Genomic DNA, 16,152 nt, shown 5'->3' with positions numbered 1-16,152 from the left:
TCTTTTGCTCTTGATAGTGACTTGAAATTTGGTAACAGAAAGGGCTTCAGAGATCCTTCAGTGCAAGTGCCCTGTGGATCATGAGTCAAATTTGAACAAAGAAACCAAGGTGGTTTATCTGTATAGATTCATAATGTAGGTGTCATATTCTGGTGCCTCTTGGGAAAGCACAATTCTTCAAAACAGTGTGTAGGAACAAACATATTGTTAAGTGTTATGCCAGAAATATTTCCTTAAAATAACCTAATTTATAAAATGTGCCAAGGACTATAAGCCATAATTAATAACAAATTGAAAATATGCTGCAATTAGCGATTTCCTCAACATATTAACATGGGTATTGTGTGAAAATATTCAATCACCAATAGACAGATAGAAACCTATAGCTATATAATTTCATGAAGAAAAGGAGAAAATACTATAAACTGGCCATCAGAAGAACAGAAGTTAGAACACCAATGATATAGCCATTGGCACTGAATATATATGAGTAGTAGAGGAGCTTTTCCTCCTGTAAGTGTGGTGGATTGACACATTCATAGATCCCTAGAAGCAATGAAGGTATCAAAGGCAGTTTCTGAGGAGGGCAGTTAAGTTTCAAGAACTATCAAGCCTCGTGTTTTCACGCAGGGTGAGTCCACACTTGGGATTTATTTGAAGGTTCAATAAAAATGATCACTGTACTATGAATGTTTGAAAGAACTCAGAAATAATTCAAACATCAAAGAAGTTAATCATATATTAATTCTAAGTATGTAGTGAAAATATGTTAAGGCCTTACCAAAATGAAGACCACAGGCATCTTGTTAAATAAAAACAATAAAATTCAATTATTTACAGCACTGATGAGGATTGTAAAGGGTGTGTCTTCCTAGGACAATCGGGACAGTGTGAGAAGCAGAGGAAGCACAGCCTGAAGGTGTCTTAAGTTGTTTAAAGAACAATAGTCATTAACACATTAAACTTTTACATCTTTAGATTAGGTTAGAAAAATAAAACAATACTGAGACCAATGAATCATGAACAAAACATTTGCATTTGACTTTGGACTATAGCATTATGGGAACCTATCAAAATCTTTTCAAGTTCACCACGTTAATAACATAAAGCTATCTCCTAATCAGTTATTAATTTAAATAGGTTATTAGAATCTCCAACTAATGTGGGAGGGGCACTAATGCTTAAATATCTATCCACCAAGAAGGTTTTTAATAGCACTTCACTTTCCTTCTTTGTTCTTACCGGTTCAGAATATAAAAATCCCAGACCCTCTGCAGCCGACTTTATCAGTTCAGATTCAAGATTGTGACGTTTAACAAACGCTGCCAAATCCTAGGAGAGAAGACGAGGTTAGATCTAAATAACACCTAAGGGATGTGATAGATGCTCAAGTGAAACTTTACATTATAATAGCCAATGAGCTAACATGAAGATCAGAGCTGCAAAAGCAGCCTCCTTGGCAACAGGTTTTCACAAGCTAGCTCCTATGAGAAACATGCTTCTGGCATGGTTAACGTTGGAAGGAATTAAATCTGGAACAGCCACTAAGTCTCTATATGTTTTATTGTTGTTGCTGCTGCTGATGTCTGTCTCTTGGTTCTTAATCAGTTCTCCCTGGAACACACTTCAGTGTAGAGATTTCTCTCTGCACTCAGCTCTCACCTCTCGGGCCTCAATGGATGCTGGGTCAATGCTGCTGTCTAGCAGGCTCTCATAGTAGTCTACATTGTCCAGGACATCCTCGTCGTCTGGATGGAACATCAGGTAGGCTTTGGAACACTCCAAGGCTTTCACATATTCACCCACTGGAAACACAAGGCGTTGTTAGGCCACTTTTGAGTCAGTTAGATCTGCCCAGAGGATTTCAGGGGAAGACTTCTGTGTGTCTAGTGACGTTAGCACTGATCATCATTTATGGGAGACAAACCGAGGCTGAGCCAGAAGGCCGGAAGCATTTACACAGGAGGACAGACATGATTTCAGGTCCTCAAATGGGAAAACCTTTTGTTTGCTTTGGTGCTGGGCACGCTGCAGAAATGCTGCAAAGTCTCATCTGAAAATGCTTCTTGGTGATTGCTGTAAGACCACAGCAAAACCGTATGAATTAACTGTGACTTTTTTGTACTGTTTGACCTAAGTAAATACTCTGAGCATGACCTTCTAATATGATGGTGAAGCCTTCCTGAATAAAATATGAGTGTAGAAGTGATTTCAACGTGTTATTTCTTATCACTGGGAAGTGTGTTGTATACTTTTGCTTCTATGGGGTAACATTGAGTGCATCCCCAGAGGTACAGATGGTCTCTTCTAGCCCCTTCCCACATAGTGGGAGCAACCTGAGTGGTATCCAGTTGTTACAAGGAGTAGCCCAGGATGTTTCACTTTTAGGAACAGGATGCTGAAATGCTTTGTGCCACCTTTGCAAACAGTTCTCACAATTAGATTTCTTTTTTAAAAAAAAAAAACTTCTCTCTTCGTAAGCACACATATATGCATGCACACACACACACACATATACATAAATATATAAACATAAATTCTCTGAGCGTACATAAATTCTTAGAGATGGCTCCAAGTATAAGAGAGGGGATTCAATATTTTCTCTTCAATAAAAAAGGAAACTAAAGCTATTTTGAATTACTAAATTTGCCTAGGGGATTGTGGAATATCTAAACATTTTATAATATATTCTGCTGATGAACTCTGGAAAATACAACCCATATGAAGGACAATTTGGCAATGTGAATCAAAATTACAAATGAATAAACTATTTGACCCAGTAGATGAACTTTCAGATTTTTATCCTTCAAAATATTGTATAGATGTGCACAGACACGTGTAGAGTGTTATCCACTTGAAAGCTCACTGTGGTCACAAAGACTACTAAACAACACAACGGTCCCTCAATAGGAAGACACTTGAAACAAGTTCTAATTCAATTGTATGCAGGCATTTAAAAGAGAGAGAGATCAGAAAGATCTCTCTGCGCTCATCTATTAAAGTTGAATAATAAATTGCTAGAATTTAATTTTGGCCTAAAATATGCTAATTTCCTATACTTGACCTACTAAAAGTCAATTGACATGTAGTAAATAAAAAAGATCCAGAAAATATTATAAATAAAATGCCGTCTTCATGTAAAAGAAGGAAAATTCTGTATGTGAATTTGCATTATATATATATATATATATATATATATATATATATATATATATATATACACACACACACACATCCATATATATAATTTTGGAAGTATAAAACACTCAGTTGAAGGACATGAAAGTGGACTATGGATAGAGAAAGGGGAATTATTTTAAAACACTGGTTCATTCAACCATGGGAATGCAATCCTATTAAAAGCGAGTTGAAGAAGCAGCTCAGGTTGAAGAAGAAATCTTGCAAGTCTCGTGTAAGTTTTAGGACGTTATCACAGTGAATTCTGTGCTTCGTCCACTGCCTTCCTTGCTCTGAGCTGCAGCCAAAAGGCAAGGAGAAGAATGGGCATAAACCTGCATTGCTTTGGTGGTGAAATGAAAGAAAGCAGGGGTCTGTATGGTGACGATGCCGACAGTGATAAAGAAGAACCCCAAAGGTCTTCGTGGACGGTCCATACTTTACCTCTGTAGTAGGCAAACTGTAGGTAGTCATAATGCAAGGGAAGAAAGTTCTCGATTGGTGAGAGGCGACCTGGGCGGGTGGCAAGTTCCCTCACACACTCATGCTGACAGACCAGTACCTGCATGTAGTGATCTGGAAGGCAAGAGAGAAAGTGTGTGTCCTCCAGGTGCTGAGGCCACATCTTAGGCAGAGCAGCAGTTCTGCAGGGCATGCATTGACTCAAAACACTGGGGGGGGGGGAGGGAGGGAGGGAGGAGAGAGAGAGAGAGAGAGAGAGAGAGAGAGAGAGAGAGAGAGAGAGAGCGAGAGAGAGAGAGAGAGAGAGCACTCTGTATTATCATTTCCTAGCCTGAAAACTTCAAATAGTGGCTGGCAACATCATCTTAGTCATGATCACTGAACCTCTGTAGTACATCAGGCTTCCTGGGCATGAAGCTGAATGTAGACTTTCTCACCAGACATATTGAGCTTCTTTTGGTTTACTGCAGAGGGTCTGAAATGCCCTGTAACTGAGACAAGTCATTGACATCCTAGTGATGTTAAGCCATTCAGATAATAGAACAGCCATCCACACAGAAAGTTAGCAGGGGAAATGGAGGGCTTAAACTCCCCTTCCCTGTCAATTTATTTTAAAGGAGGAATTCAAATGCTATTTCTTGATGCCTATTGCTCAGGATCAGAATCTATCTACTTATAGACCAGGTTCTTACTAGACAGTACTTATCCTAACACATGGGATACTGTTTTGACAGAGAGTGGCAAAATGGCAGAAAGGATGACAGCTAAAAAATTGGAATAAGCACAGTCCTCCTTTCACCCTCTTTGTTGGCTGCTCTTCTTATTTATAATAGGTAAGATGCTGAAGTACAGGGATTCCATGCCTGATGTGGGAGTGTCATATATCAATCTGTTGATTTCATTGGTTAAGCAATAAAGAAACTGTTTGGCCCTGTGGGTGGAGTAAACAGAACAGAATGCCGGGAGGAAGAGGAAGTGAGGTCAGACTCCACAGCTCTGCTCTCTGGAGCAGACGCAAGAGAGACGCCATGCTACCTGCTCCAGGGAAGACGCACGCTATGAAGCTCCGACCCAGGATAAACTTAGGCTAGAATCTTCCCGGTAAGCGCACCTAGGGGCGCTACACAGATGATTAGAAATGGGCCAGAGCAGTGTTTAAAAGAATACAGTGTCTGTGTAATTATTTGGGGCATAAGCTAGCCGAGCCAGGCGGCTGGGGATTTGGGGACGCAGCCCTGCTGCCGCTCCTTATTACTACAATGGCCCTTAGCTCTAGAGACTGCTTTACCAAAGCATGAGCTGAAGAAACACAAGCAGCTAATATCATAAGGAAAATTTCCCTCCCTCTCTGCCTAACTTTGAATTCTATAGCAAAGATGGGGCAACGTTTTCCAGGGAGAGAATGGTTCATTCATACTTGGGCTGAGTAGGCAGGCTCCCTGGCGGTGGAGAAAATAATTTGACTTCATGGCTGCACAATTTAATTGGGCACAACAGCTTCTCTCAAAAGGGTCTCTGTTGAGTCAGAGTTCATCTTGGATCTGGGCAATTTTACAGAACGAGGTCAGGACACAGGAAGGAAAGGAGTATTTGGAGGGTGGGGCAAACTTTTTTCCATAACCTGGCTAACTTGAGCCCATGTAGAACAGCTAACAAAATCAAAGCCACAGTCCACTGCTTTCTACCTCCAGTTGGAAATGTGGAGAAAATAATGAGGTCTACATGTACAACCTGAAGTTAGGAATAAAATACTAGTGGAGTTTCATATCTTAGGGGGACAGTAAATAACCAACTGTTCAATCCTACATAGCCCGATGTCCTCTTTACCTTCAAATCTATCTTTCCTCTAATTCAGTGGCTCTCAACCTTCCTAATATTGTGACCCTTCAGTTTCTCATGTTGTGGTGACCCCCTAACCACAAAATTATTCTCATAATTGTAATTTCCTACTGTTATGAATTGTAATGTAAATATATGACATGCAGAATAATTGATATGGGACTCCTGTGGGCAAGGGTATTTCAACCTTCAAAGGGGCTGTGACTCACAGATTGAGAATCACTGCTCTAATATCAAGTGACAAGGGTAGAAAAAATGAAAAAGATGTAACAACGGACAATTCAAAATCTGAAGGAATATATTTTGAAGCAGAGTATAAACAGCAAATTAGAACAACAAAGATAGCCTTCTGGTTTCACAAACAGAGCTGACCACATGAAAATTTGCATCAAGCATCCATTTGTGGTTTCCTCCAACATTTAGTCTCTTCCAACTCTACAATTCCAGTCATGTGGGATTTCCTTCTATATGCTGTGAGTACCATGAATAAAGAGCTGCATTTAGCCTGTAGCAGAGCAGGGCAGGGCAGAGCAGAGCTAGGTGAGGAGGACTGGACTGAATGCTGGGAGAAAGAAGGGCGGAGTCAGAGAGATGCCATGGAGCGGCAGCCAGACATGCCGAAACTTTGCCAGTAAGCCACTGCCACATGGCGATACACGGATTAATAGAAATGGGTTAAATTAATATGAGTTAGTCAGTAAGAAGCTAGAGTTAATGGGCTAAGCAGTGATTTAATTCATACAGTTTCTGTGTGGTTATTTCGGGGCTAAGTGGCAGGGAACCAACAAGCAGCTCCTCACTACATTCAAGTGTTAAGGTTTTCCTAACACATTCTCCTTTGTGAATGCCAGCTTAACTGCGAATTGAGGACACCCAGCAGTGCAAGAATTTGCAGGGTAGAAATTAACGTGGTAATTATATTTGTTGTTTTCTTTCCCTTTCAGTGTCATTGTGCAATCAATGTGCTTTTTAATAAGACCGAGGCTCAGAAAAACTGTGTGAGAATACATATAGTTGTTTTTCTTTTGCTACATAAAGTGAGCATGTTTCAGATTTCCAGGAAATCTTACCATAGTTCTATAATTGCAGGTCTTGGGCTGTCTCTAGAGAGACTATGACTAATACTCAACAGTGTTTTTCTGGGAGCTGGGATGCTGGTTGTGGTACTTAAGAGTCAAAGAAAGTGAGTGTGGAGATGTCTGTCCTTCCCAACAGTCAATGGGCTATTGTAACTTGACCAGCACTAAATACTAACCTACAGAGAAATCAGTTGTCATAACAGAATCTAGACCATTTGCCAAATCTGTTCCATAGATGCTGACAGCACAGGTACACATACAAATGTGGGGCTGAAAGTAGTGTGCATCATCTCATAAAACCACAGCAAAGTAAACTATTAAATAAAGCATTTATATGTATTTACATATATAAACATATTTATATGCTACTATAAATAATAAAGAAAATGCTATCTCATTCTTCCTGTAAAACACTGTGTAAAGGAAAAATTCAGTAATTATACTATAAAAGACACGCAAAATTTATTTTTAAATGTTCACAAAATACAGGATAGTTAAATTGGCAGATGCCCAAGGAGAAAAAAGTTTTTGAAATAAATCCTCAAAGTAACTCACACAAGTATACTGATTTTGGATAATTTAAATTTGCTTTGGGTAATAGAGCACTTCATAGTTTGATAATTTAGTGTAGTGACTTTGACTGTAATAGATATATTGATTCTAGTTTATACTTTGTAGCTATTCTCTAATTAGCTTCTAAAAACTCCACCCTTCATTTATGATCAACATTATCACAAGCATAAGGCATTGTTATCACATTTATCTATACATAGTTACTGGTGCATAGACCATATTCTTTATTCTCGCATTCATCAACACAGTCATTTAGCCAATATTTATTAAGTAGCTTAGGGATCTGCCAATCCCTGAGGAATGAGGGATGAATAAGATAGGACACTGGCTATGTGATATGGAAAACCTGATTTGCAAAGGGAACAGAGAGTGAGGTGGCACATCCAAAGACTTCAAAGAATGCGAGAAGGCAGCAATGGAGAACACGAATATACATAAGGCAAGTCCTTCAAGGTTATCGGTCTTTATTCCAAGTGGGATGAAAGCCATAAAGGGAGGAAGTTTATATACAGTAGAGTTAGGACAGAATTTGGGCTCTGTATTACAGTTCTGTTTCACCTGCACACCAAGAACAGGAAGGAAGTCATCATGGGGGCTTGGTTAAAATGAAGTTTTGATTTAAGCAAAATTCCCATGTCAAACGGGTTGACTCAGTAAGTGTTAAGTGCCATGAAAAAGGGGCATTTGTCCAAGTTTGGTAACAAAATAAGATGGACTTAAGAGTTGAGGAAGATGTCAGATTGAAAAGCCACTTCACATAATTTGGTTTGAGCTACTAAGTAAGTGCTTTTGAGGGAGATATGGAGATGTTAGAATTGGGAAGGTAAACTGACTTTAGTAACTTCCATTTCATTTGAACATCATTTCTTCATTATGTATGTCTTGGAACATCACATGTCATCAAGAAATATGTGAAAAAGATTTGCTATTGTATAAGCTACTCTTTACTTGGTTTTTGATTATATTGACTTTAAAAGTATGAACTCTTGATGAAAATTATGCATCTGATTCTTAGTTTGTTTCTAGCCATCTCACTCAATTGTACTAATTAACAAATTCCTCACTTAAAGGGAACAGCATTTCTTCAGTGAGGTGTCTGAGCAGCAGACAGAGTTGCTGATCTGTGTGAGAAATCTCCCCAAAAGTTCAGCACCCTTGAGGCTTCTGTGATACCATCAAGAAAAATAAAAACAGCCCTCAACTGGGGAGACCACAGGCCCAGGTAAGGAACCTGCTATTATCAAACCTACTACATTGTGCAAAACACTTGTTTTGTCAAACTACCCTCTAAATACTGCTTCTATTCATTGGTTAGTGCTGCTGCCAGTTCTCTTCATAGAAGCTTCTAATTACACTGGGGTGGTTAATGAAGGGACCCATGAGTGGCTAAACTGCAGACAATATGTAATGCTGGAGTGTTCCTCTATATATGATACGGTCATATCACTCCTCCAGAGCTCAGGAAACATCCTGGAGGACATGGGGGATGTCAGAAAGAATATACAAAACAGGATGGGGAGATGAAGAGTAGAAAGATGTTTTCTGAACATGACAGAGCAGAAGTAATTATGAAATCACTGTAGCTGTGTCTACTTGCACAAGACATGCCCAGCACTGAGTTCATCAAAATTTTACCAAGGTTGGAGGAGGGACCTATCAGGGTACTGGCAGTTAGTGGTTGTTGGGGAGAGTGGTGTCATCTTAATGTACCTACTAGACAGCTCTCCTTGTCAAGTAAGTAATATCCCACCCATGTCCCAGCAAGAAACTCTAATAAAACTCACTGGACCGAGAGAGAGGAAGGAAGAAGAAGAAGGAGGAGGAGGAGGAGGAGGAGGAGGAAGAAGAAGAAGAAGAAGAAGAAGAAGAAGAAGAAGAAGAAGAAGAAGAAGAAGAAGAAGAAGAAGAAGAAGAAGAAGAAGAAGAAGAAGAAGAAGAAAGTAGAAAAGTAGTAGGGGCCTGTTGACCAGAAAAGCTTCAGTCAGAGAAGAAAGCTGGGTGCTGGGGTGGGGGTCTGAAAATGACTAAAATTCACTGTATAAATTCATGGAACTGTCAAAAATAAAATGAAAAATAGAATATTAAAACCACGATCCAAGACTAGAATTGTACCTGCCCCCTCCGCCCAACAAGTGGCATCTGATATTCTTGTGCTGTGACATTCATCCTATATATTGTGCTTTATATATACAGGGGCCTCCTCAAGCCTTCCCCATGCCAGACCCTAAAACACAGTTACAGCAAAGTGGCCCACTGTACCTACCTGTATGCTTGCCTCTACTTCTTGTGGCAAACTGACCCAACTGATTGAGTACACACCCAGAGGCATAAAGCTAAGGTCACGTAAGGTCCCTCCAGGAACCTCTACTTTCTCTACAATCCCCATAACCCTAGGGCCACTAGATTTCCATTTCACTGACTAGAGATGTAAACAAAGACCTATGGTCTTGTGGGCTGGTACTTGGGCATCTGAGATGGGGGAATTACAGAATCAATGCCTGCTAGCTAGGGAGAGTTCAAGACTAGCCTGGGAACTTATACTAGAATTCCATGACAAAAAATATAAAAGGATGGATAAAGTTATAGCACAGCAACACAGTATTTGCCTACCATGCATGATACTGTTAAGTTCAATCTTCAGTATTACACACACAAAAAAGAGGATGGGTGTGTTTTATGTTATAATTGCTAAAGAAGCATTGGCAATTGATACTACTACCAATTGACAGATAGATTACTACTAAGTTATAGCACAACAACACAGTGTTTGCCTACCATACATGATACTGTAAGTTCAATCCTCAGTATTACACACAAAAAAAGAGGATGGGTGCATTTTATGTTATAATTGTTAAAGAATCATTGGCAATTGATACTACTACCAATTGATAGATAAATTACTACTAATAATGATTTATAACCCCACTTTACTATGAAAGGTATTAAAATTTTGTCTATAAGTTATTTGAGATACTGGTTACTTGTCCTTGTAATCAATTTAATTTTATAGGTATTCTATGTAGATTATGGTCTCCACTTTCTCTTGCTTTTTGTTCCATACAAAAGCGCTCCACCTCTCTTGTATTATATAAACACACTCTGAAAGTTTCTCCTGACAGTTGTGTTTTTACACTTATATTGTTAAACCAAACTCTTTATCTTCAAATAGGGTATATACAGAGAACTCACTTCTTCCAATAAAAGGCTTGACTATCACACATTACCTATTCTTTTAAACTACATACTCAAGTATAATCTGCCAATGAATTGTACAAGACTGTATCAAAGGAGTCATTGCTATATTACTTACACTCTCACTAGTCCTCAGTAAAGACTAATGTTTAAAAACGATGATGGTCCTGTATCATGGGTGTTATCTAGCCATTACATACAGCAAAGTGAGTCCACATGTACTTACATGAGAAGTCCACATTTTGTTGCTAGGCATAAAATAAAATAAAAAAAATATGTTGAAAAGAAATACTCATAGTATTTGCTATTTTTACATTGATGAAATAAATAAATACAAATTATGAACAAATACATCAGAAGAAATTTGGAAGAAAAATCTTAAAACTTTATAAAAATTAGCAGGATGGAATACACATGAGAATCGTTAACATGTTACAATCTTTACTATTAAGCACTATATTGTCAGAATACTGTTTACACAATATCCATAGCATTTTAGAGTAAGCAAACAAAGAACAAAAACAAGCTTTACCTGCAATTGCCTCATAAAGACCGCCTTTATACCCTAAATACTCATACTCCTCAAATCTCTGAGGCCCCTCGCATAGAGCTCGGCACTCCATATCTTCATTGTAATATTCTCTTAAAGCTTGTTCAAAGTACTTGATGGCAGCTTCAAAGTCATCGGCCTCATAGTGTTTAACTCCTGCATTATAGCTCTCCTGCAAGGACACAGACACGGTCTTGTTTGTCAAGAGTGGAATGAACACAGATTTGGGATCATTTAGGAAGGTCAGAGCGGAATTTTGTGCCGCAGAAAGTAATGAAAGGATTGATCTATCTATTGTGACTTCCACAGGTTCAAGTAAATGTCAAAGAAAGGGAACCTGTTTCATAACTGGACTACGACAATGTCAATCAATTTACTTTCTTTCTGCACATACACATGAGGACAGTCTACTCTACTGTAGGGACTGCATGTGGGATAGCAAACATGGTTAGCATGGTACCATCACTTCCAAACCTTGGTCCATCAAATCTTCCTCCTGAAATATTTCTCTATCATTCTTCTTGGCGGTAATTTGGAAGGTCACATTGAGAAAGGTGAGGTCGAAAAAACTGAGACAGAAAGGCCTTTCCATGTGTGATTTCATATAATATTTTATTGTAAGAAGAATACTGAGGGTTTTTCAAACTCCAATTTGTACACTTCTGGTACAAAGGGAAATCTTCCACATTGGAAAGTAGGAGACAAATACTGTAGCTATGAATAACTCAAACCGGTTTCACTTCTAGGAGAAAAAAATAAGTGTGTTAAATATCAGGAATGGCCGTTGGCATCTATAGTCCTAGATACTAAAATGACTGAGGCAGGAGGGTCACTTGAACCAGCCACAGTAACACAGCATGACAAGGTATCAACTAACAGACATCTAGAGAACCGTTTATCTAAGTACTAAAGAGTAGACATTCTTTTCAGAAACTCAGGGACCATTTTCCAAAATAGGACTTATATTAGGATACAAACAAAAGCCTCAACAAAGCCAGGAAAATTGAAATAACATTCTGTATTCTATATGACCACATGGAATAATGTTAGATATCAACAGCAAGGAAAACTAGCCAAGTCTTAGAAATTCACTGAGATTGAACAATACACCATTTGACAACATATAGGTTATGTATATCATACCTCCTTCCTGCCAAGCTCAAGAAACATCAAGTAATGGGGGGGGGGCAGAAAGAATGCAAGAAACAGAAATCATGAAGGACTGGGAAGAAGTAGTGTCATGTATGAGGCATGATAAGCCTAATGCACTCATGAAATTACAATATTGGTGACTGATTACACAAGACCAGCACAAGATCAAGTCACTGAACATTCTACCATGAATTGGAGAGGACACTTGTTCCCCCACCCCTAGCTAAGAAGTCATTAAGAGTTGATGACTTCTAGGGGGAGGAAGAGCAAGCTTTCTTTACAGATGTGGTCACTTGTAGGTAGGTGCTCCAGTGAGTGCCCCATACCTATGCATATATGGGTGGCAGTAATTGGTTTCTGGTTTATTTATGAAGAGGACAAGAAGGAGGGAGGAGGGAGGTAGGGGAGGTGATCATGGATCCAAGAGGAACTGGATGGGAGGAATAGGAGTGAGTATAATTCAAAAATCACTGTATGCATGTATGGCATTTTCAAAGAAATCAACAAAATACTGCATCAAAAATAAACTACAGCACGAAATAGAATAAGAAATGTCTAAGGAACCTTGAAAAACATGTTCAACATTCTTGGCAATCAGGAAAAGTCATACTAAAACTACTTTAAGGTTCCATCTTACCCTAGTCAGTAGGACCGTCATTAGAAATAGCAACAACAACAGCACAGGCTGGGGTGGGTGGATGCGGGGCCAGGGAACCCTTATCCACTGTGGGTGGGAATGTAAGATACTGCAGCCACCCTGGAAATCGGTCTGCATATCATTTCAGAAACTAGAAATGAAACCATCATTGGAGCCAGGCATGCACTCCCGACTACTGACGGATTCTGGGATGGGGAATCAATTACCTTCAGCTGTGCGCCCAACTGCTACCAGTCTCCAACAGAAAGCTCCAAACCCTGGTCACGAGGACTGGCACAGTTAAACTCAGAGTCACAAGACAAATGGACATGAACACGAATGTGAGAAAGAGATCTGTATGTTGGAGCCCACAGGACTACACAGTGAATGCGCAGCTGGCAGACCAATAGGCAGATCCACGAAAGTGTATACGTCCACGTCCACATGGAGCAACCCATTGCAGAGCTGCGGGAACACTTGTCTTTTGGAAAAGTCACTGTCATATCTGTAAAAGCCTTGTGAAGCCATGATTCTTCCCTTCTAAATGGGAATCGTTCCCATATCACCTCAGCAGTGTGATGGAATGACCTTGCTCCTTTCTACCCGCACGCCATGTGGCCTTGAAGCTTGGCAGTCAGTCACTCTTTGTTCTAACAGTAAAATTTATGTAGAGTCAGTCCCACAAAATTACCTGCTAACAGACCACTTAGAAATTTCTGTAGGAGACAGGCACTGAGCATGCCCCACCTTTGCTAACAAACAAATCTGGGCATCCTCAAAGCTGGTTATCACCACAGAGATCAGATGAGGAGAATGGGTGAGTCCAGGATTCAGGGATGTTCAGTAACTTTATCTAATGGTTTGGAATGTCAGATACTTCCCCTGGAATGCTTCCCGTTCCTGGGTCGGGTCACCTGTTCCAGAGTACTGCTTTGTCAGATTCTAGTTGCTTTCTAGTTGCCCTTTTTGATATGCATGTTGTCACTGTCCTTGCCTATGGAATTTTCCAACTGTGTCTGTAAAAACTAAATACCTCATGGAAATCGGCCCTTACTCTTATTTTTCTTCTTCTCACTACTTCTACTTCTTCCCCTTACTCTCTTTCTTCTCCTTATTTTTTCCTTACTTTTCTTGTTATTCTTCCTCTCCTCCATGCCCCCTTCACTTCATTTTTCCCCTTGCACGAAAAAACAAAGAAGATGCAGAGGTCATGTACTTGAGTTAAGTTTTATCCTCAGATCTTCACCTGCCATAGACATCCAATTCTGAGCCCTGAGGGGATAATGAGGCTGGTACTCAAGTAGGGAAGAGGGGTATACAAGGTAGGAGGAAGAAGGTAAAACTCTGGGGTAAATGTGGTCAGTATTCATTATTTACATTGGGTGAAACTGTCAGTGAATAAATTATTAATTAAAAATATGACGTGAAAAATTCCTAATTTAGAACTAAGGCTCCATGGAAGAGACAGATAACTTCATGGAGTTTTAGGTTTCACCATAGCCTGATTTTTCTAAGAGAATTTTCTCTTAAAAATTTTTCTCTCAGTTATTGAAATGTTAATATAGAATATCAAATATAGCTTCACCTCTGGTTACAATATTTCATAAGATGTTTTTCAAATGTGTGAAAGGTAGTGGACATTGAGACTGAACTTGATATATGAACCCATTATACCATTCGGCTTGGAGCCAACGAAACAGGTGCAGTCAGCTTTACGAGGCAGGGACAGAGGCCCCAGGACTCACCAGATGTCGCCTGGCTTCTCTGTCTACCAGCTGGAAGGTGTCCACCCCCGCTGTCGCTCTGTAGTCGTCTATGTTCTGCTGCATTTCCATGTGCTCAGGGTTGGCCATGAAGAACGTGTGCGCTGCCTCCATGGCCTTTTCCAGCTGGTTAAGCTGTGGAAGAAAAGGATACAATCAAGGGAATGTTTTCTAAACTTGGCTTGGAGAACCAAAGTGATCGCTCTAAGGCCTAAAAGTAAGGAAGTAGTTAGGATAAATTCCAGATAAAACACACACACAGACATACACGCAAACACAAACAAATATACACAAACACAGACACACATACAGAGAAATACACATACACAGACACACAAACACAGACACACAAATGTACACAGACACACCCCTGTGACTTTTTAAATGATGGAACTCATAATATTAGTTCTTTAGCTTTAGAGAGCAAAGAAAAGGAAGTTGAAAGAAGCAAATTAGTCCAATGCAGAAAAGAGGCTAACTTCGTATCTTGGAGATACTCATTAATGCAAAAAAAAAAGTGGATCACTTTTAATCATGTAAATAAGTGTTGGTGTCCATGGATGCCAGAGAAGGGTGCTAGATCCCCGGAGCTGGAATTATAGACTGTAGTAAGCAGCCTGGACTAGGTTCTGGAAACTGAACTGAGGTCTTCTGTGAAAGCCGTACATGTTCTTAACCATGGAACCATCTCTCCAGCATAAAATGTGAGGATTTTGAATAATTATTGTGCCAGCATTCCTAAGCCTCTTCATGGTGAAATAAAGAGATATTTTTAGCTAAAGGGAATTAAAGTCACTCAATGCAAAAACACTTTGGTTTCTGCTCTAATTAAGGAGAATCCCTATATAAAGATGCATTTTCTTCATACCAGAGATATAAACATTTATATTGGTTATTTTTTATAATATAACTAAAAGAATGTTTGATCTATCATAAGATATGAAGAAATGAAATCACTGTTATCGAATACATAAATATGAAGTCATCTAATATCATAGAACTTTTCAATTGAGTCTTTCTCAAAAAACGTAGCAAAACCGCCTTGTATTGGCATAAAAACAGACAGGAGGACTAATAGAATTGAATCAAAGACCCAGATGTCAATCCACACACCTACGAACACCTAATTTTTGACAAAGAAGCAAAAAATATAAAATGAAAAAGGAAAGCACATTCAACAAATAGTGCTGGCATAACTGTATTTCAACATGTAGAAGAATGGAAATAGATCCATATCTGTCACCATGCACAAAACTCAAGTCCAAATGGGTCAAAGACCTCAACATAAAACCAACCACACTGAACCTAATAGAAGAGAAAGTGGAAAGTACACTTGAAAACATTGGCATAGGAGCCCACTTCCTAAATATAACCCCAGTAGCACAGACACTGAGAGAAACAATTAATAAGCGGGACCTCCTGAAACTGAAAAGCTTCTGTAAAGCAAAGGACATGGTCAACAAGACAAAACAGCAGCCTACAGAATGGGAAAAGATATTCATCAACCACACATTGGACAGAGGTCTGAGCTCCAAAATATACAAAGAACTCAAGAAATTGGACACCAAAAAATCACATAATCCAATAAAATATGGGGTATAGACCTAATCAGGGAACTCTCAACAGATGAATCTAAAATGGCTGAAAGACACTTAAGGAAGTGCTCAGCATCCTTAGCCATCAGAGAAATGCAAATCAAAACAACTCTGAGATTACATCTAAGACCTA

At 39.3% G+C, this 16,152-nt stretch overlaps 1 protein-coding gene across 1 annotated transcript in view; it reads right to left on the bottom strand.

The window, feature by feature from the left end:
• The window catches only part of P3h2 (prolyl 3-hydroxylase 2), a 151,840-nt gene that overhangs the window by 21,952 nt on the left and 113,736 nt on the right, over positions 1 to 16,152 (bottom strand). Inside the window, exons 2-6 of the mRNA XM_075967664.1 lie at positions 14,407 to 14,559; positions 10,855 to 11,044; positions 3,622 to 3,753; positions 1,663 to 1,805; positions 1,243 to 1,332 (exon numbers count right to left, since the gene is read on the bottom strand). Coding sequence (XP_075823779.1) covers positions 1,243 to 1,332; positions 1,663 to 1,805; positions 3,622 to 3,753; positions 10,855 to 11,044; positions 14,407 to 14,559 — 708 coding nt within the window. The remainder of the gene's footprint in view (positions 1 to 1,242; positions 1,333 to 1,662; positions 1,806 to 3,621; positions 3,754 to 10,854; positions 11,045 to 14,406; positions 14,560 to 16,152) is intronic.

Source organism: Microtus pennsylvanicus, chromosome 1 (genome assembly GCF_037038515.1).
Source record: "Microtus pennsylvanicus isolate mMicPen1 chromosome 1, mMicPen1.hap1, whole genome shotgun sequence".
Classification (NCBI taxonomy): Eukaryota; Metazoa; Chordata; class Mammalia; order Rodentia; family Cricetidae; genus Microtus; species Microtus pennsylvanicus.
Note: the sequence above shows the minus strand (reverse complement) of the source record. Positions and strands in the feature narration are given on the sequence as shown.